This window comes from Drosophila hydei, unplaced genomic scaffold (genome assembly GCF_003285905.1).
Source record: "Drosophila hydei strain 15085-1641.00,03,60 unplaced genomic scaffold, DhydRS2 tig00000149-arrow-pilon, whole genome shotgun sequence".
Taxonomy (NCBI): domain Eukaryota; kingdom Metazoa; phylum Arthropoda; class Insecta; order Diptera; family Drosophilidae; genus Drosophila; species Drosophila hydei.
In genome coordinates, this window is record NW_022045678.1 from 4519606 (window position 1) to 4539219 (window position 19614).

Sequence of the window (19614 nt, forward strand, 5' to 3'; positions counted from 1 at the left end):
TAAAAGAGTTAATGTCCTAACAACCTTTCTATATTCAAAATTTCAAATAATCGATTTTAAATCATGTTTTAGGGCTGCATCAAATGTCAAAAATCCTTCGATTCTGCTGTCAAATGGACTCAAGTCAAGTTATCAATTTGGCTACAAGAAACCAAAAAATTGAAAGTCATTAACTTTTCACAATTTATGAATATTGAATTTAAAGGCGTCCCATAATTATGGTAAGTTACAATTATGGCAAGCAAACCATTTAGTTGAGTGTCTAATTGTAGAATGCGTTTGCACACTTGGACCTCTTTGACGGCATACCTGCAAAATGTCCTGTGAAAGGCTGTCATTCTCAGTTGACGCCTCAGGAGCTGCTGGCACATTTGCTAATGCGCCATCGGCCCGAGGACTCGATGTTGGAGATTGGCTCCGAGTGGCACACGGTGTACGACCTGGACTTAGCCAAGCTGACGCCTGGCTGCAATCACGTCGTGGGTGTCATTGCGTATGCCGGCTCCAACAATGCCAACCGCAGCCGTCCCATTGGACCGGAGCTGCAGCTCGTCCATCATCTGCCCATAATACTTATGCTCTACGTCAGTCCACCGGCTCCCAATCTGGAGCAGATGTACGTGCTCTATCTGATAAGTCCTGTGGCCTCTCGTAAGGTGAGCGCCCATGTAAGCTTGCTGCATGGCGTGGAGGGACGTGAGGTGCGGGGCTTGCGTTGTCTGCGTAATTTCTTGGACGCGCCGTTGCTGGACAGCGAGGAGCTGCTCCACAGCAACATGGACTACTTGATCTACACGGCAACGGACGTGTGGGAGCACTGCACCACCGGCGATCGCTGCAAGCTTCAGTTCAAGGTGGTGCTGCACGGTGAGCCGAATCTGTTCGAAGTGGAGGATGATCCGCAAGAGGAGGCTCTGTGGCAGGCCACTCAGTGACTCATCGCAGTTGGATGCCAAACAGCTGGCCCACAGCCCCCAAAAAAAAAAACAAAAACTATCGAATCCATTGACGCACTCGTGTGGCCTGAGTGCCTGTCAATAATTCGTTGATGTTGTTGTTGTTGTTATTGAATGGAACGTTGCTCAGCTGTCAGAAAACGGTTTCAACTTATTCATTCAATAATTTCTTGGCCCGCCGAAAAGTGGGTCACACAGCCAGACACCAGATAGATACCAAACACTTCCAACTGCAACACGCCTCTGGACAACTGGCTCAACAATCAATCAACAAAGGCCACCTAATTGAATGGCCATTGATATTGACTGTGGTCGGAGTAAATCTTGTAATTAGGTGAAAATAATTTTTCTCTCTTTCCCAACAGTTTTTCCCCAACAAATTTTGCTACTTATTATTGTACTTGATTCATTTTTAAATTTATAATGAGGTTGAATGAATTCTTGCCAACTTGGTAACTGCAACTGGCACATAAAAATAAATATGTTGTGTAACTCTTCGTAACTTGAAAATAAACAAACATAAAAGAAAACAAATTTTATTATGTACGTAAGAAGAAATCGCTTAGTATTTACCTAAGAGACATACAAAGTTTCTACAGATACTCTGTGATGAACGTCTATATTTCAAACGGGCTGAGTCCAATGGGTAAACTTGAACGTCATTATATAAAATATATCTTTTTTGCTATATATATTTTTGGCAGATAATATTTAATAATCTTTTCAAACTGACATATTAATCGTTGAAAAATATGTAAGATGCTTGTGAGGGGAACATTATATCATTAAAGATTATAAATTGGCAGTTTTTGATGCTTAAGTGAATACATATTTACCAATGTAATGTCCTAAAGTAAATCAATGTATTTTGTCTATGAATAGATACAGAGTAAGCAGCCGTTGTTCTGGATATCTCCCAGTCAGGCACTCCCCACTAGTGATTTCTTAGTTGTTTTACATAATTTTAATATGTAATATTAATTAATAATATTAAAAATTTAATATGTAACAAACATACATACATATGTACATTATACATCATTTTAGTTGAAAGTCTAATGTCAAATCTATAGCTGAGATAAATATAAAGAGTCTCAAATCCAAAATAATTCGTTACTTATATATAAACATAATAAAAGGTTTATTTATATTAAATATATATATATATATATATATATATATATATATATATATATATATATATATATATATATATATATATATATATATATATATAATATCAAATATTCAATAGTTCCAATCACAACTTACATAAATACTAAATACATAAATAAACATTCAATTTTATGACAACTAATTAATTAGCAAAAAAACAAAACAAAAAAATAAAACGAAATTAAAATTTATGCGCCATTTGCCAAAAATACAACAGAAAGAAAAAGCCTTAGGAAAAAGCAAAAAGTGAAAAACTGCGTTGAATGGAAGGCGATAAAAAACTGTTTAAATAGACGCCCCCGCAAGCATTCAGAGCAGGAGAAGGGGAGGAAAACTAATAAAAACAACACGAGCAAATTTTAAGAGTTGAGCTTAGGGCCAATGCCCAGCGCATTGTAATTTGTTATGTGAATCATGTGCGACCTTGAAATGAAATATTCCATTATATATTAAATATAAAAGCAAAACAGTAAAAGACAATTTGAAAATCGGCAATTGAATGCGACGCACAGGAGCCATTCATCATGTGGCATATGGTCGCTTTCTTTGGCTGCGTCGGCCTCTGTGGCGTGGAACCCGTTTTTCATTTGTCATTGGAGCCTGGTCTGGACTCTGCGTTGATTGCATGACACGAGCACATCAGACAGCCCGGTTGCCCGGCTGGAATCATAATTATTTATATTAATCTGTCGGGTCACCAGCGGCGCGACTCAAGTGAAAGTAAACTCTGCGCCCAGCTCCAGCTCCAACTTCGAGTCCAACTTCAACTCCAAGTGCAAGTCCAAGTCCAAGTTGAAGCCGAAGTTGCAGTTGTAAGCCTGTTGCACAATAAAATGCGCTTATATTTCTTCTTCAACTCCGATACGAACGCTTTTTGTGTTTTCAAATAAATTTCCCAACATTGGCCACATGCGGCCGGGGCACGCAAGAGGCGGACAGTCAGCCAAGTAGCTGGCCCCGCCTCGCCAGCGCCTTTTCATTTCTCAGTCGTAAACAAATTGTTCAGCTCTGTGAAAAATTGTAGCAATATTTGGAAAAATGCAAATACTAGATTAATTATGAAAGAAAGCTGAAATCAAATCACGGAAAATTATTTCACGCAAAACCTGAGCTACAGAGTAGAAATCAAATACATTTATCTGATCAAATTGAAATAAAAATATGGTATTTATAGGAAATTCGGATTGTTTTATATGAACCCAGCCACCAGCAAAGACTTCGTGCAAATTGTAACTTAGGTCAGCAACAAATTTTTCTTTTACTTTTGGGAATTTTGCAGCCCTGATGTTTGCCTTTTTCGATTATATTTGCCTTCTGTTTATTTTTACATTTTGTGGATACATAATTCACGGTCATTTCACAAACTCTTGAACTCAGGTGCAAATCCACAACAACAGCGAGAAATCCCACTTAAAATTTTGTATGCAAAAATGCGTAAAGTAAATAAATTCACACCCGATTTACGTAACTCACAATAGCAGCGAGCGAGCGAAAGAAGTGTCAAAATAATTGTCGCCGACAGAAATCAAAGCAATGCATCAAAAACATCATCGTAAAAAACACCTTCGAAAACATAAAAACATACACGGATCAAGTACACTTATCGCGAGCTTCGTATATAATATATCGACTTAGTTCAAGTTCGCACGAATTGATGAATTTTTACGCGTTTCCCATTTTGTGTTTACGACGTTTACAAGTTCAAATATGAAAGTCATGGCTAAGACGAAGAGCTTAAAATATATGCAAATCTTTCGCTAACCATTATAATTGCTTACAAGATGATTTTGATTAATGAAAGTTCGACTATAATATGTGTATAAATTATAATTATGGTATAATGAAATTGAAGTCATGCTAAATAATGCTAAGAGAAATTCTACACATTTTAAATATTAAGTTAGACTCTCTCTCTCGAATCTAGATATCTGAAAATTAGTATATAAGTACATTATTGTGTATGTATGTATATATATATATATATGTGTATATAATATTTTGTAGTGCAAGCTAGTCTATAGACCGAGAGTTAACTAAGCTATCATATAGTAATTGCATTTTCTGATTAGACATTTCAACATTTTAACATAATAAATATAATTAATATTCATTATTTGCTTTTATTGTATTAAAATTATAGCAAACATAAACAATATTTGGACAGGTTTTTAGGGAATTTAAAAATGTATAAATATATTATATTTTTACATTAGCTAGAAACCAATGAAAAAATATTGTCAACTATAGCGATTTTTTAAAATATTTTTTATTTAATTATTATTTTATTTTTATTATTATTTTTGATTAATTTTTTTTAAATATATATATAATATATACTTAAGTTTTTTTAGTTGTTATTTTCGTTGCACCTTTAGTTCAGATTTTTCGACATTTTCATTTTTCATTCTTTTGCAAAAAGTGTTTTTCTAGTACACGAATTTGACCCAATTTTCATAATATATGTATATATATATTCAACTTTTTGTTGTTATTTTTCGCAAAACAATTTCTTGACGGTCGTCGAGAATTTATGTGCGGGACATCAACATCAACATCAGAGAAATGCAGAAAATAAATTTCGACTCTTTCACAAAAACCTCTAAAAAATTAAATAAAAATAAATGCATTTTTATGCCAAATTCTTGGCTATCTCAAAAGTTTTCCTTTCGTATTTTTTTTTTGAGAATTTTTTATGTGCGTGGCACGAAACTTCCGCTGCTGTTGCTGCTGCTGCTGCTGCTGCTGACAGCTAAATTTTCAACACGTGTGCTAAATTTAATAGTACGCAGAGCATTCGAATAAATAGAAATAGGAAAATTAATTAATTAATTCGCGTGAGGGAAAAAAGCTCGAAATGAAAATGTCGCCTGCCAGAAAGCGCGTGCGGTCCCGAGGGCTGCCAAAATAAGAGCTGGCGGCGCAAGCGACGACAACGGCAACAGCAACGGCGACGGCAACAGTATCACCGCCCCCTCAACCATGGGCGTAGGCGTGGGCGTGGGTGTGCACCATTGATGGCCTTCAAAACTCATATGAACCTTAATTGTATGGCTCATTCGTGTATATATTTCACATGTATATAGAGATACTATGTATTTATTTATGAGCGTGCATATAGAAATGCGTGCACATATGCTTTATACATATATGTTTCAGCAAAATACAAAAGAAACACAAGTTTTTACATTTTATGCCGGTTTTTTTGTATAATATTAGTTGGGCAAAGGCAGCAGCAGCTGCTCTCATCTGTATGACTCTTGCGCCTCAGACAAGAAGAAGTTGAGAAATCTTTAAACATTTTCAAATTAGCTAAATATAAATAAAATAAAATAAAATGAATTTGAAATCTTTCTATGAACCAAAGAGAAGAACAATAATAATTTCATATCACCATATGACAAAATATTAAAAATTCGGAGAAAAGGTAAATTTAAAATTTAAAATTTTAATTTAAATAAGCAGAATTATTTGACTTATTTAAAATACATAAATCTATCAACAAAAAATTTTCTAAATCAATTATCAACGCATGAATTATGTTTGAATCGAATCAATTTGTCAATATTAAAAAAAATCTTTATCTTTGTTTACGACTTTTTATTCATATTACTGTCGACTATATAATTAAAAAAAAACTTGCCTTTATTCTTATAATTCTCAGTACTAATTTTATTATATTCGGAAAGACCCAAACAAATATTTATTTTTCGCAGCTGAAATGATATTTAACTTCTCTAAAAGTTTTAAATTTATACAAATTTTTGTACATGAAAGTCATATTCCACAAAATATATATTTATAATTGTGCTTAAAAATTAAAAAAAAAATATTAGTAATTTATAATAGCTAATAAAATCTTAACTCAAACATTTCTGATTTTTGTAAACTCTATTCAAAGAGGAGAAACTAAGAATGCGTACTGAGAACATTAAAAAATATTCAAAAAAAACTATTTTCAAATTGCTTTAAACTTACCCAGAACTCATAGTGATTTTTATTTGTTTCCTGTTTTGTTTTTATTTTACTTTTTAAACTAAAATTTTAGTTTTCACTTCGCACAGAGGCAGCAGTAAATCGTTGTCGCGGTCGTTGTTGTTGCCTAATTGCACGATTTCTCAGCGAAAATGCAATCTATGCACATAAAAACACTGAAAATGTATGAAAAAACTTTAACAATTGTTTTTCATTTTATATAATTTTTAGATACATATAAATTTTTAATTTCTATAATTTTTTGGGTTTTTTGTTTTTTTTTTTTTTGCACAAAGATCACGCTTTCTTATGTAACATTAAATGGAAAAGCATTAGCGCGCATTCACACGCGCACACATACACGCACACTCGCACACACACACACACACACACGCACACTCATACTCAGCAAATAGTTTTTATAGCATATTAAGTATACACATATAGAAGAGGTCTCAGAGGACTGGTCTTTGGGGTTTTAGCAGAGTCAGTGAAGAAAAACCTTTTTCACAATTTTCGCGCAAGAATTTTGTAATTTTCTATTAATAAAACGCGGCACGACGACGCATTGCTCACTTTTGCCCGTGCTGCAGACTCAGCAAATAGATCTATATATACCGCACTCGGCTATATAGACAGCTAGCTAGATAGATGGATAGATATATGTATATATATATATACAAATATATATATGTGTGTATGTTAGTTTATAGTTGAAGATTTCTATTTCGAATGTTTTTCTCGTTTGCAACGCGTTCAAGTTAGCAGCCCAAGTCGCACTGAATTCGCACACGAAATTTTCTTGGCCGAAAAGCCGAAAAAATCACATTTCGAAATGGTTTTCCTTTATGTACATATATATATGTATAGATGTGTATTTCGGCCATTCTCGGACAGCTGTGTGTGTAAAGTGCGTCTGCTTGGAAAATTCTATGAATTTTGAGTTTATTTAAAAGAAAAATTGAGCAAGCGGCAACCAGTGGGCGATCGCTGCTCGCTTGTTTGTACTTTTCTTTTTATTTATTTATTTTTTTATTCATGTGTACTTATGTTGCATACAGAGAACCGCAAATGTTTGCCAGAGCCACAGGAACTATGCTAGACTCGGATATAGCTTCTCGCCGAACGTGCAATGCATTCATGAGGCCCAAGTATTCCCTTTTGATCTGAAATTTGTGGCGAGTCGCAGTTATGAATCAATTCCCAACTGTTTGTTCAGATTGTATTTATAAAGATGACCGCGACTGTGTCCATTTGCTGCTCAAGTTGTACATAGGCAATATGTTTTAGTTTTTTGTCAAATTGATCGGGTGCCAAAAAAGCGAGAAGCCAAAAAGAAAACATGTAAACAAATAGGCGCATGCAGCTCGTGCCTGTTTGAACATTCAGTACATAGACAAAGCGTCAAATCAGTATATATGTATTGAGCCCATTTGTGTGCGTGTGCTATATGTAAAGGAAAGCTTTAGACCAACAGCCGCCAAATATCATGCACACAGCGCTGGCAATCAAGTATCAAAGCCAAGTGAATGATACCAAATGGTTGGGCCAGTCAAGGGTTTCTGCAAGGCGGCCACATGCTTGGATATATCATAATAAATCACCCATAAATTAAGAGGAAACTAGAAGATGTTTAAGCATCAGCTCTATATACATACTATAAGATCGAAGCAAACATAAGCCCAGCCAGCAGACAAGCCAACACAATAGATGGCAGATGGAGAATATGCAACGTCTGCGGCATTCATCTTAGTTTAAAAATGTATACATCTGCTCATAGATATATCTTATATACATAGTATATAGTATATGAGCTATACGATTAGATTAACTGTAGTTAGTGTCTAGACCACCTGCCTAAGACTCTAATTGGCTTTTCATATTGCGCACTTTCCTCGATGAATAATGCTAATGCGTTGATTATAGATTATATATACATATATATATTTATATATCTTTTGCATATGTGTATTCAAATTGGCTTGTACTTTATTTTTGTGCAAAATGCGCCATTAAATCGTATAAATAGATTGTGGAAAAGCGCACAGCGACTGGGTCTGAGTCAACGAGCTTCGAACATTAACCTCATTAGACGAGCGTAAAACGATTTGTTTGAATTACGAGTTTAGTGTATTTGAAATACTTGAGGCTTTCAAGTGGCCGACAGATTGTCTATAAAATGGGCGCGGTTGTCCAAACATTGAACAATAACAAGTAGAAGAAGAAGAAGACATTCATTGAAGTGACAGCTACTTAAGACTCATAATTGTGCCCATTGCATTCTTCATATGTAAATACTATTTTTATATCCTGAGCCCATTGACAATTGTAATAAGGGTCTTAATGGCTTTGCGAATATGTATGTCAAAGGTAAAAGGAGGCGTGGCCGACTCTGAGCTGAGTCGATCTGGCCATGTGCAGCGCTTCATCTGTCTGCCTCGCTGAAGCTAGCGACTTGAATATATTCTCCACAGTTTTAGAACTTCGAGAGCTAAATCTGGCGCGTAAGTTACTCCTGCCATCTTCTACAGATCAACGCAAAAATATATGCCCACACCCACTAAGGGCATGGCAAACCAACGTTGACTACATAATGCTTTGGAAAAATTATATTTAGTTTTAACGCTAACAGTGCTAGGGACCTTAAATTGTGAATATATATAGTTGGTAGTACAACCCACATTAAATAAGATTTAGATTACATATCGATGCCCAAAGGGGCACTGCACACCTCATAATGAATAAAAGCAATGTATATTTTTTTTACTCTATGAACGAGTATAAAAAATTAAATTTAGAAAGCATTAATTAGTTGACTCTTAAGCTATACCTTCCACAATATATTATTTAGAAATATATATTAAACATTGTATATAACATATTTATACTAAATATTCAATTTATCCAAATTTAAAAAATATATCAAACTTTTTATGTTTTTAATACACATACAGCAATTGCTCCTGAGCTCATAATCATAATCATTTCTTGTGGCTGCCAAAGCAATAACTTTAAACTATTTTTAATATATATAATTCAATCAAAGTTATAGTGGAAACAAATTCAGAAATTAGGAAAAGCTCTGAGATTTTTCTTTATAAAATATATGATTTAATTCTTTAATTTTTATCAGGCAGAGTCGATCTAGCCATGTCCGTCTGTACGTTATTGATAAATTTTGATCAATGTTAATTTAATTTTTAGCTTACAGAAAGCCACACTTGAATTAAGGAAAACAAATACAAATCATGTTTACGCAGAATCTATCGAATGAAAACACATTAAAGAAAAAGCAATTAAGCCCAGAAAATCACATAAGTTCAATGCACTCGTCACTAACAGATACAGCAACAGCAGCAACAACAAAATGTTTAAACAAATCGCTTGGACGGGAGAAAACTAAATACATGTCATGAACATTATTAGTACACACAAAGCAGACACTGAAAGAAATTTCTGGTATAATTTGATGCGTTTGAAGTTGCGCGAATTATAAAAATCATTTGCGCGTGTTTTGAACATGCAAATTGTCGGCTGTGCGTCGAATATATAAAGAAAAGCAAAGGAAAAAATAGAAAAAACATTTGCAATAAAAATGTAGCCAATAAAAAAAAGCGTAGCATGGGCCTTGGCCATTGAAACGGACGCGTCGCAAGTGTTTCAATGATTTCTTATTTTATTTTTGTATTTGCAATTAAATTTGTTAAGCATAAAAAACCGCGTAAGTATCTCTACATTTTAGCTACACACAAATACAAATAAATATATATATACATATATATATATATATACATATATATACATATATATATACACATATATTGATACATCTAAGATTTGTAGTTTAGTTCTTGTGCGTCAGCGGAAATTTAAATATAGCGCAATTGAATATTTTACTTAATTAGTCGAACCTCGAGGAGTGAATGGCAAAAGCAGAGCGAGAGAGACAAAAGCTAATAACAATCATATGCCGCCCTCGACACGCCCTAATTGTAGTCATCGTCGCTTTCCTCGTCGCTGGGCAGGTGCACCGCCTGCCTGCTGGCATGCAGCAAAGACGTCTGCTGCACGTCTATGGCCAGTGGCTTCCGCATATCGTAGGCATCCTCGTCGGGATCGCCCGGATAGTACTCTAGCAAGACACGGCGCAGACAGTAGCCCAGAGAGCAGTAGAGCTTGTAGGCACTCTCATTACTGCACCGCAAATACAGATCCACATACCAGGCATTCTTGTAGTCCAGCATTTGTGCAAAGTGGTTCATGAGGAGCGAGGCGACACCTAAGCGACGAAAGTGCATTTCGACGGTCAATGCACACACGTGGCCATGCATGTCAGTGTCATCCATGCCGGGCTGGAACTTGCCAAAAATGAAACCAGCCAACTGGCCATGGGGTGTTATGGCAGCCACCGCCAGTTCGGGCCACTGGGCGAGATGGCGCATAAAGAAGCTGAGGCGATAGACCTCTGTGAATGGATCGAAGACTAACGTATTAAATTTAAACAGATCATCGAGATGCATCTCCCGCAGACAACTCATGATGATATCGGAATAAGGTAATCTGTATCTTAAACAAATAGATTTAGATCATGGCAAGTGAGTGTTGTTTACTAACTATTTATGCTTATGGCTCACATTCAAAACGATTTGACAACATTCTCAAAGCATGTTCATAATGGCATTCTTTAGCCGATCCATCACCACTCTCACCAGCTGCAACATCTCCTGCCCAGCGCTATAAAATCCCTCGATAACATTGACCTTCCTCTTGAGGCAGACACCCTCAACATCCTGTGAGAGCGGCAAGCGCATTTCATACCCATAATCATCGACATAGTATTTGGATAGAAAGCAATACTTTACATAGCCCAGTAGCTCATAAAACTTAATGGCGTTCTGATTCTTGCAGCGCACGAATAGATCGACATACCAGTCCCCGTCTACCTCCATTTTGGCTTTCAAGCCGTCCATCAATAACGTGCCGAGACCTAATCGTCGGAAATCGCTGTCAATGGACACGACGCTGACGTGACCATGGCTGCCCATCACACGTGAGTCGTTACCATCTCCAACAACATCCTCATTGATGATGCGAGTTCCCATTGCAAAACCCATCAACTGCTCGTTGGGAGCAACGGCGACTTTAGCCAGCATGGGAAACTCAATTAGTCTGGACACAAAGAAAGAGATTGAATAGACTTCGGTCAGAGGATCAAAGATAATCCTGTTGAATTTGAACAGATCATCGAATGCAAGTTCACGTACTGCAGTCATATTGCCAGCATCTGCTTTTTATCTAAATTCGAAGAGTTGTTTCTATACTAAAAATGTGTCGCAAAATTAACTGATGAGTGTTTGTTCGTAGCCAGTTATGCTTGCTCAAGGGAAACCAAAATCAGGATTCAAATAGCAGAAAGTAATACATTGCTCAACTAATAATAGAAAAGTGCATTATAAGCCCCCTCTGCTATCAGTATTCGAGACTCGGATACCGCGAAAAAAAATGATTTAAGAGAAGTGCGGCTTGCTTCTATATCAAATCTATATATTCAAAGAGCTATGGCTTATTCTATTGATATTCCAGTCAAGACTAGTAAGTAGGAAAGTGGAGAATAGGCCTCTTTAAAGAGAACTGCTTATATTTGTAATATGAATTGTTAGATGCGATTTAAATAAATTTAAATGAAAATATGTTATATATTTTACAACAATTTGAACGAAACCAATATATTCTTGCAACTCGTAAATGTGTATAATTATTATATTATAATATATATAATATATAATATATATAATTATTATATTATATTATTATATTATGTCCGATATATACTATAGAGTCAGTTCACATTGACGGCAAGGAGGATAATGGATAGACGGAGATTGTACCAAAAAATTGCATTCTGGCTTATGGCTGAACGCTTTTGGACTTTACTAACTAACTGAGAGTGCAAAAGAACGTCCTGCAGAAGTTAACAGTCGAATTAATTGGAATTCACTTAAATTAGAGTAATGCATATTTCTTTGGTTTTCATATATAGTGGATGTAAGTGTTTGTTAGTTGAACGTTATTTGAAGAACTCCGTTTTTATTGATATGCTATTATGAATGAAGTAAACTTTTTCAAACAGCAAATCACTGCTACTTCTTTTTATCAGCTTCAAATATATATTTAATTCAGAAACACAATTTATGCTTACATATCTGACAATGCACGGCTCATATGAAAGCGTCTACATATATATCGTATTTTACATAACATTTACTTGCCGAAAAATAAAGATTAAGCTGAACAACCATTTTCGGCACCCAACGAGCTTACCGCTATTTTAAACGGAATTGAAGTTGGCTGCGCCTGTATACAGAGCCCAGGCAAGCAGTTGCTTATGCTAGCAGACAAAAGCTTACTGCTATCTACTCTACAAGCAGACGCCTTTTAAATTTTCAATTAGTTACATTAAAATAATATAAAATTTTAAGTAAGGACACACGATCACCAAAAAATGTTATATTAATTCAATATTTAACTAATCAGCCAAAAAATGTGTTTTCGACAATTGAAATCGAGTCAAAACAACTTTCTTCATCTTTCTTTAGCTTTGCGCAGTAGTGTACACTTAGTATATTAGCTCCTATCGATAGCTGTCTAATAAGCATAATTGTTTTGTTACTTAATATTTCTGATATCGATATATGCCAGTTCGATAGTGTCGAGCCGCATGTATTTGTACTGCTTAGCACACAATACACCATAACACAAAAATGTTACGACATTTTAGCCGAATTGGATTTCAAAATATTAGACCAAATTTTAATGACGTCCAGTCCGTACGTCGCATGGCTGGACATTCAAAATGGGCCAATATTAAGCATATTAAAGCGCAGAAAGATGGATTACGAGCAGCTCTTTTCACAAAGATTTCCAGACAACTGCGGCTGGCTGTACAGGAAGGAAAATCGGCCGATCCTGCTGTGAATACACTTTTACGATCGGAAATAGAAAATGCATTGAAGAGAAATATGCCAATGGGAACAATTCAAAATACAATTAAGAAATGCCAGCTTAGCAAAGCACAGCTGAAAAAACATCGCTTTGATATAAGATTTAGAAGAAAAGTTTACATGGTTTGCAGCATATATAGCGATAATCTGCCTATGGTTAAAATGGATGTTACACCAATGATTAAAAAATCTGGGTAAGTGTATTAACTGATATAAAGAAGAGTTTAATATAAATATAAAACCTTACTTAAGTCAGAAATCTATTGCAGAGCTGAATTCATAGATGTGAGCCATATGTTTGAAGACTTTGGACTTATAGAAGCTCGTTATACGTCACCGTTATCCACTACTGAAAACAGCTTAGAGGAGAAGGTCACTGAAGACGCAATCCAATTAGGTGCTGAAGATGTTGAAATTGTGGATGTTACCACTGCTGCAGTAAATGTTAGTAGTCAAGGCAGATAACTAATCAGCACGTAGATGGGATATCTGATCGAAGCTAATTGCGACAGGTTCTAATTCCCATCTACAGGTTGTAGGGTTCGGGCTTATATCTAGAAATAATCTTAATTAATTAATAATAGATAAATAGATAATATTAATAGATAAATCTGATTAGTTCATTTGCAGTCCGATTCATTTGACTGGCCTCAGCAAGACTTTAGAGCAAAATGGTTATTCGATCGAAAACAGCGAGCATGTATTCACACCACATGTAAGTAGACTCTCGCACATCTTTTATGATATATGATAATAATTTGAGTGATATTTCAGAGTCTTGTACAGCTGGATGCAGACGAAAAGAAGGCATACACTGTATTTGTACAGAAACTACGAGATGTTCCTGGTCTAGAAGACATCTATGATAACGTTGAATAAAGTAATGTATTTAGCAATATATTTATATAGTAATATTTATTGTACATAACTTGCAAATAATCTATGTTTCAAATTACATGTATGTAAAGATGTGAATAAATATTTTATAAAATTACAAACTATTTCAAATGTGCTCGGCCTACTGGTTACAATGGAACAACATTTATACTACGAAATCTCTTATATCAAATGCTCTTTACAATGCGGTAATGGGAGTCTTTCCTTGCTTGTCTCTCATTAACAGTTATTTAACTTGAAGTTCCCTGAATAAGATCCAACCTATTTCAAAAATTAGAAATTAGTTGTTTGCATTTGATTTCGATACGAATATGGTTTTGCGTAGACTTACAATTTGTAGAGGTTCAGCAGCTGAAAGCCTAGATTGTCTAACCGAAAACGCGAATTAGAAAAATCTATATAGCCGACAAAAATATTTAAATACTACTACAAAATGTTTAACACTCGTTTGAAAATTCCTAAAAGAGTTTAATTATTTGTAAATAATTTAAATGAACTGGTTGTAAATCATATAATTAATGCAGCAATACTTTTACAACATTACGATTAATTGCATTTAAAAAACTTCTTTAACTTAATTAGAAATCTTGCATATAATCATAACGGGTTTTTCTTACAATTTTTATTTTGGATTCTCACTGCTCAAACATCATGCAGGCAGGCTTTACAATTTGGGATTGTCGAACAGAGGACCACGCGTTACCGTTATATCGGCATATGGCGCGGATTGCGTTATATGCAGAGCTTTGAACTTTTTCAATACCAGCAGCGAGTAGAACTTCTGAGCAGCCTGTTTCCTTGAGTTTCGTACTGTTAGCTGCGAGAGTGTTAGATGATCATTGTTATTAAAGTGAACTCTGACATCAAGGAAAAGCTGCGCGGCTCGTTTGTTCAGGACTCGCTCCTCGAATTGCTCATCTGTTTCATTTTCCATTTGTTCCTCGGCTGTGGCATTCGGAATGCCCACTGAAGGTGGAAAATCGTAGTCATTCCAATCTGTTGAAATATCGCATGACTTATTGAAGTTGTTGCCAGCGGAGATATTTCTTCCTTCTGTCTCATTGAATATCGAGCTGACTTGGTCCGGTGGCAGGTTTGGCATACAATCAATGTCTCCAATTCCTCCATGGTGTGGTGTCATCTGGCCATGCTCTAATCCAGCAGGTGTTAGGTCGCCGTGATGGAAATCATCTCCCATATCTTGGTGACCATCACGCGGTGTCAAGGGTAGTTCATTGAGATTTGAGAAGTTCTCCATGTCATTGAATGATAGCAGAGCAGGACTACGCATATTCTCAAAGATCGCTGCCTCATTTTGTGGTCCAATGCTTTCGTGCTCTTTTGTGGTAATATCTAACGATACAGCCGAAACGCCCAGCGATTTCTCCTGCTCACGAATCATTTCGGGCGCTGCCAAGCTCTGAGTCAGTGTATTATTATCTGCACTTTGATCAGCAGCTAAACTTGCAGAGGCATCATTCTTACGCTTACGTCCCTTTTTGTTTACAATTATAACTGAGCTCTCGCCTTCCTGTGCGTACAATTCCAAGGCCAGAACGTCCATGGGGGCAATAGCTGAGAAGTCCTCCAGGGGCGTTGAGTGTGAAAGTAATTGCCGATTATAGTTATTAAGTAGTACTCTGGCGGGGATTGTCCGAGAGGGCAGAGCAAACAACTTTTCCACACCACCCGTTTCTTTCCAATACATCAATCTCTTTGTGGGTGGGGCCAGATCGAGTGTCGTTAGTATATCGGATGTATCTGCAAGTTGAGCTTTCATTTCCTCTCCCGATATATTTTTGATTTCATCAATAATAAGCTTCCGCTTGCGCTTGGCTTTTGTGGCACCCTTATAAGTAGTTGCATCAATGGGCGCTAGAGCAAATCCCTCGTCGTCATTTTGTACCAGAGTAAGATCATTTAATGCTGCATCCCCACTAGCTGCATTGACGTCTTCATTAAAACTATGATCTTTTGCCTGAAAGTTATCCTCTTTGTCGTCGTGAACCGAGTCGGCACAGGAAGATGCCGGCGATGGAGGGTTGTTAAAATTGTCGATACCATCATCATCCGAATAATCTGGCGGATTGTTGGGTTCATTAATTGCTGTATTAATGCCAACTGTTTGCGGGGGCTCGCCAAATAGATCATCTTCGAATAATGCTGGTTGTCCAAAGGAGTCGCCAAAGCCATCGCCATCCAGTCGATCACTTGGCATTTCGGACTGTGTTAACGTAATGTTTGGATCATTTGGTTCAACGACATTTGTGAGAACATCGTCATCGAAAAGCTGATCATTTATATTTGCTGACAATGGGCCACGCATCATTTCAGGTGTGTCCGCCTCAAATCCAATGTCACCAAAGCCGTCGTCCTGCAGGGACAGCGACAAACTTCCATAATCTTCTCGCATAGTTATTTCATCTGCTCGAGACTGGTTGACAGAGAACTGGGCCTCAATATCAATATCATTAAGTTCGGGTAAAGCTGTGTCAAAATCGTGGAACACTTCGGGCAGCGTAATGGCATTAACATTAGCTTCTCTATGGCCTTCAGGTAAGTCCACCATTCCTGGCCTGAATGCCATTTTGATTTTAACAAATGCCTCATTGCAATCCGCCAATAGATATTTTGCTTTCCTTGAGTATATTCGCACAACTCCAAGCAGTAAATGGCCTGAGGTACGTAGCGCCAATTTTACTTTTGGCTGTAAAATACCTTCCACAGATTTTTCTATATTTGTTTCGAATACGTGAGCTTTTGTAATTTTCTTATCCCAATGAGCTGCTAACCAAATTCTGGCTAGCGGCCCTTTTTTGGCCAATATTATGTGTTCGTAGAACATTTTTTTACTTTTGTTTTAATCTTTCAATCGTCTTAATACACAAACAAAACAGAGACGCACAAATTACTAAACAACATGGCGACCTAAATGCTGGTATAAATTTCCGATAAGAAATATCGATAGTTGCATATACTTGAAAATGTGGAATAAATAACTTTGTGTACATTTTTTGTGCATAATAATAGTTATTTCTATTGTTCTTAAATTAATTAAAAAATAATATAACTAATAAACACATGAAAAATGAAATAATAAAAATACCGATTAATCTAGATTTTTTTAAGACATTTAATGTTCCGTTCGTTGACACACTGAATTTAATTTTCTTTTAATTTTCTGTAGTGTGGTATTCTTAATTCGAATAAATTATTTTCTTCACTCAACAAGATAAATATGTAATTTTATTAAATAATTATTTTTGACATACTGTTAATTAACATATAAGGATGTTCTTTTAGTATTTTTTATATTTTAAAGTGGGTCACATTGTTTCAACATATGTTTTGTTGAGGTAAAGTGTTCTTATAATTAGATATAATATATAAAAATAAATAAAAGCCAACCGCAAAATGGCCCTTAACGGGTTTTTGGACTTCTTTCAAAAGGGAAAGGTATGTCAATGTATATATGCTTGATAGATTATTATAATATGTACAAGGCAACAATCTTAACAGCAATGTTGATGGACTTATTAATATAAAAATGCTTTTTTTGGTTTGCAGACTTTTAGGCCAAATAAAAGATTTACCGCCGGTACCATTCGCTATTCACTTCATAAACAGGCGCAAGCTAGTTTGAACTCTGGAATTAATTTACGTCAAGTTGTACGATTGCCGGAAGGCGAGAAAATGAATGACTGGTTAGCAGTGCACGGTACAGTACATTCATATGTAGATGAGACATCAAGAACGAAGTTTTTCACACAAAGCATTTGGACGGCAGCTCACGCTCAACATCGTAGTTACTCAGGTTCTTTACTCTCTAGAGCTGCCAATTATTAGTGCTGGACAGCCATTAGATAAGGTGTGATCGTTCGGGAACCCCGATGCTCCTGTTTATTTATGTTTGCATGGTAATAACGTACGGAGAAGAGTATCCGCGCACCCTTATACCCGTTGTATATGTATTAGCATTTACCTGATGTTGTGCGGAAGAGTTTATTCTAGATGTCCCATCTTTGTATTGCATGACTGGCTCTTCTTTCAATAATATATTGCTCTTCTTTTACAGTTGTTGACTTCTTCAATCGCATCAATCTCATTTATGGTACGGTGTCTGAATTCTGCAATGAGACTACGTGTCCGACAATGTCAGGTGGCTCTAAATATGAATATTTATGGGTGGATGGAGATATGTAAGCAAATAATAGATGTATAATATAGATAATTACATTTCATTATTAAATTATAGATACAAAAAACCCACTGCGCTGCCTGCACAAAAATATATTGAGCTGCTGATGGAGTGGATTGAGACTCAGATAAACAATGAAGCAATATTTCCCGTTTCCACAGGTACAAATTGATTAAAGTCCAATTAAACAATATTATTTTATCCATGCTTTTGTTTTCTTTTATTGTAGATGTTCCTTTTCCGAAGTCATTTAGCTCACTAAGTCGAAAGATTTTAACACGATTATTTCGCGTCTTTGTACATGTTTATATTCACCATTTTGATAGGATAGTTACAATCGGAGCGGTAAGTGAAAGGCAATGATTAATAACACTAATGAACATGAAATATTATTGAAGTAATTGCATAATTTGCATCTTTTTTACTTGCAGGAAGCACACGTGAATGCGTGCTATAAGCATTTTTATTATTTTGTTCAGGAATTCGAACTGATATCTGCCAAGGAATTAGAACCACTGCAGGAAATGACATCCAGAATTTGTAAAGATAAAGAGCAATAGTTTCGCAAGCCTAAAGCTAACTATTATATATATTTATATATATATATAACTTTTAATCTCAAGTCATAATTTTATGTTGCTTTTACATTTAGTTGATATATATGTATATGATTGTATGTTAGCTGTAAGTCTGTTATGTCAAAAACTATACAATAAAATAGATCAGAAGGTGTTTTGCCAAACAATTTCTATTTTCGATGAATTTAAAAGTTTCATCGATCTAAAAAGCTAAATAATGAATACTATTATTGTCTAATATGATTGGAAACTAAGGTTGGTGGAACGATGTATGATAGCTTTTTAGCTGTGATTTATTGTGTTAATAGATTATATATGTATTTATATATAAATATATTCTTATAAGCAATCGTAGAGATGCTCTGAATTGATTGCATTAAAGTACACGAGGGTCAGAAAAGGACTAGGAGAAGTTCGATCCTGGCCCGTTTAACTGCCTCTTCCTCTTCAACATGCTCCACTACCTAAGCTCTGCTACAATAGTCACTGTTCCTTAAGGGAAGTTAAGACCACCCATCAAATGTTGAGCGTAAACTAGCGCAGGTGACTCTGCCAATCTCAGTCACACGGCTGCGACACTGTTGAACCAGCCGACTAGGAGAGCTCCCACAGACAAGTATTGGCTTGGAATATAATTATTTATTCATTTAATGTTTTGCATTGCAATGATTTGCTAGCAACTAATTAAGCTTAAATATCATTATTATGTATCAAAACTGTAAGGATTCACGCCTTTTTGGCAAACACTAAAATTTGTAAACTTTGGATTTGGTTCACTTAGATTCTCCTGAGTAGAACTTGGTAGTTTATAAAAAATAAGGCAAAACTGTTTATTT

The 19614-nt window shown here is 35.7% G+C and overlaps 6 protein-coding genes and 1 long non-coding RNA gene across 10 annotated transcripts; 3 read left to right on the forward strand and 4 right to left on the reverse strand.

Annotated features, from left to right (window-relative positions):
• Positions 1-123: 123 nt before the first annotated feature.
• On the forward strand, positions 124-1442 carry LOC111592642. The gene is made up of 2 exons (XM_023304988.2): positions 124-221; positions 273-1442. Exons 1-2 carry the CDS (start codon positions 219-221, stop codon positions 933-935), a joined length of 666 nt encoding a protein of 221 aa, XP_023160756.1. The 5' UTR covers positions 124-218; the 3' UTR covers positions 936-1442.
• Positions 1443-10090: 8648 nt separating this feature from the next.
• Positions 10091-10642, reverse strand: LOC111592661 (N-alpha-acetyltransferase 20). Its single transcript, XM_023305013.2, has one exon. It carries the CDS (start codon positions 10640-10642, stop codon positions 10091-10093), a length of 552 nt encoding a protein of 183 aa, XP_023160781.1.
• Positions 10643-10691: 49 nt separating this feature from the next.
• On the reverse strand, positions 10692-11467 carry LOC111592616 (N-alpha-acetyltransferase 20). Its single transcript, XM_023304951.2, has one exon. The coding sequence runs from the start codon at positions 11375-11377 to the stop codon at positions 10763-10765; it is 615 nt and encodes a 204-aa protein (XP_023160719.1). The 5' UTR covers positions 11378-11467; the 3' UTR covers positions 10692-10762.
• A 1276-nt stretch (positions 11468-12743) lies between these two features.
• On the forward strand, positions 12744-13999 carry LOC111592631 (probable transcriptional regulatory protein Pmob_0807). Of its 2 annotated transcripts, none has more exons than XM_023304970.2 (4): positions 12744-13299; positions 13375-13549; positions 13736-13820; positions 13880-13960. In XM_023304970.2, coding segments are annotated over exons 1-4 (696 nt in total). In that variant the 5' UTR covers positions 12744-12865; the 3' UTR covers positions 13882-13960. The 2 variants fall into 2 exon arrangements, with proteins under 2 accessions (XP_023160738.2, XP_023160736.2); XM_023304968.2 differs by having other exon boundaries at positions 12748-13299; positions 13725-13820; positions 13880-13999.
• Positions 14000-14069: 70 nt separating this feature from the next.
• Positions 14070-16934, reverse strand: LOC111592630 (double-strand-break repair protein rad21 homolog). Of its 2 annotated transcripts, XR_003944157.1 has the most exons (2): positions 14334-16934; positions 14070-14263 (listed from the first exon to the last, which is right to left on the reverse strand). XR_003944157.1 is itself a non-coding variant. In XM_030223242.1 (1 exon), the coding sequence occupies exon 1, from the start codon at positions 16845-16847 to the stop codon at positions 14667-14669; it is 2181 nt and encodes a 726-aa protein (XP_030079102.1). In that variant the 5' UTR covers positions 16848-16934; the 3' UTR covers positions 14305-14666. The 2 variants fall into 2 exon arrangements, 1 of the variants encoding a protein (XP_030079102.1); XM_030223242.1 differs by lacking the exon at positions 14070-14263 and having other exon boundaries at positions 14305-16934.
• A 395-nt stretch (positions 16935-17329) lies between these two features.
• Positions 17330-18903, forward strand: LOC111592619 (MOB kinase activator-like 3). The gene is made up of 6 exons (XM_023304955.2): positions 17330-17458; positions 17570-17720; positions 18078-18201; positions 18258-18361; positions 18430-18545; positions 18632-18903. Exons 1-6 carry the CDS (start codon positions 17417-17419, stop codon positions 18758-18760), a joined length of 666 nt encoding a protein of 221 aa, XP_023160723.1. The 5' UTR covers positions 17330-17416; the 3' UTR covers positions 18761-18903.
• LOC111592620 lies at positions 17731-18337 on the reverse strand. Of its 2 annotated transcripts, none has more exons than XR_002750973.2 (3): positions 18238-18337; positions 17985-18140; positions 17731-17898 (listed from the first exon to the last, which is right to left on the reverse strand). It is a non-coding gene; the product is annotated as an uncharacterized LOC111592620 (long non-coding RNA). The 2 variants fall into 2 exon arrangements; XR_002750972.2 differs by having other exon boundaries at positions 17985-18167.
• Positions 18904-19614: the final 711 nt, after the last annotated feature.

Bases quoted from the DNA above. Each gene is read 5' to 3' on its own strand.
- LOC111592661 (XM_023305013.2), bottom strand. From the start codon at position 10,642: ATGAGTTGTCTGCGGGAGATGCATCTCGATGATCTGTTTAAATTTAAT.
- LOC111592616 (XM_023304951.2), bottom strand. From the start codon at position 11,377: ATGACTGCAGTACGTGAACTTGCATTCGATGATCTGTTCAAATTCAAC.
- LOC111592631 (XM_023304968.2), top strand. From the start codon at position 12,866: ATGTTACGACATTTTAGCCGAATTGGATTTCAAAATATTAGACCAAAT. The intron at 13,550-13,724 runs GTTAGTAGTCAA...AAATCTGATTAG, and splicing joins TTACCACTGCTGCAGTAAAT to TTCATTTGCAGTCCGATTCA. The intron at 13,821-13,879 runs GTAAGTAGACTC...GTGATATTTCAG, and splicing joins AGCATGTATTCACACCACAT to AGTCTTGTACAGCTGGATGC.
- LOC111592630 (XM_030223242.1), bottom strand. From the start codon at position 16,847: ATGTTCTACGAACACATAATATTGGCCAAAAAAGGGCCGCTAGCCAGA.
- LOC111592619 (XM_023304955.2), top strand. From the start codon at position 17,417: ATGGCCCTTAACGGGTTTTTGGACTTCTTTCAAAAGGGAAAG. The intron at 17,721-18,077 runs GTACAGTACATT...CTTCTTTTACAG, and splicing joins TGACTGGTTAGCAGTGCACG to TTGTTGACTTCTTCAATCGC. The intron at 18,546-18,631 runs GTAAGTGAAAGG...TTTTACTTGCAG, and splicing joins GGATAGTTACAATCGGAGCG to GAAGCACACGTGAATGCGTG.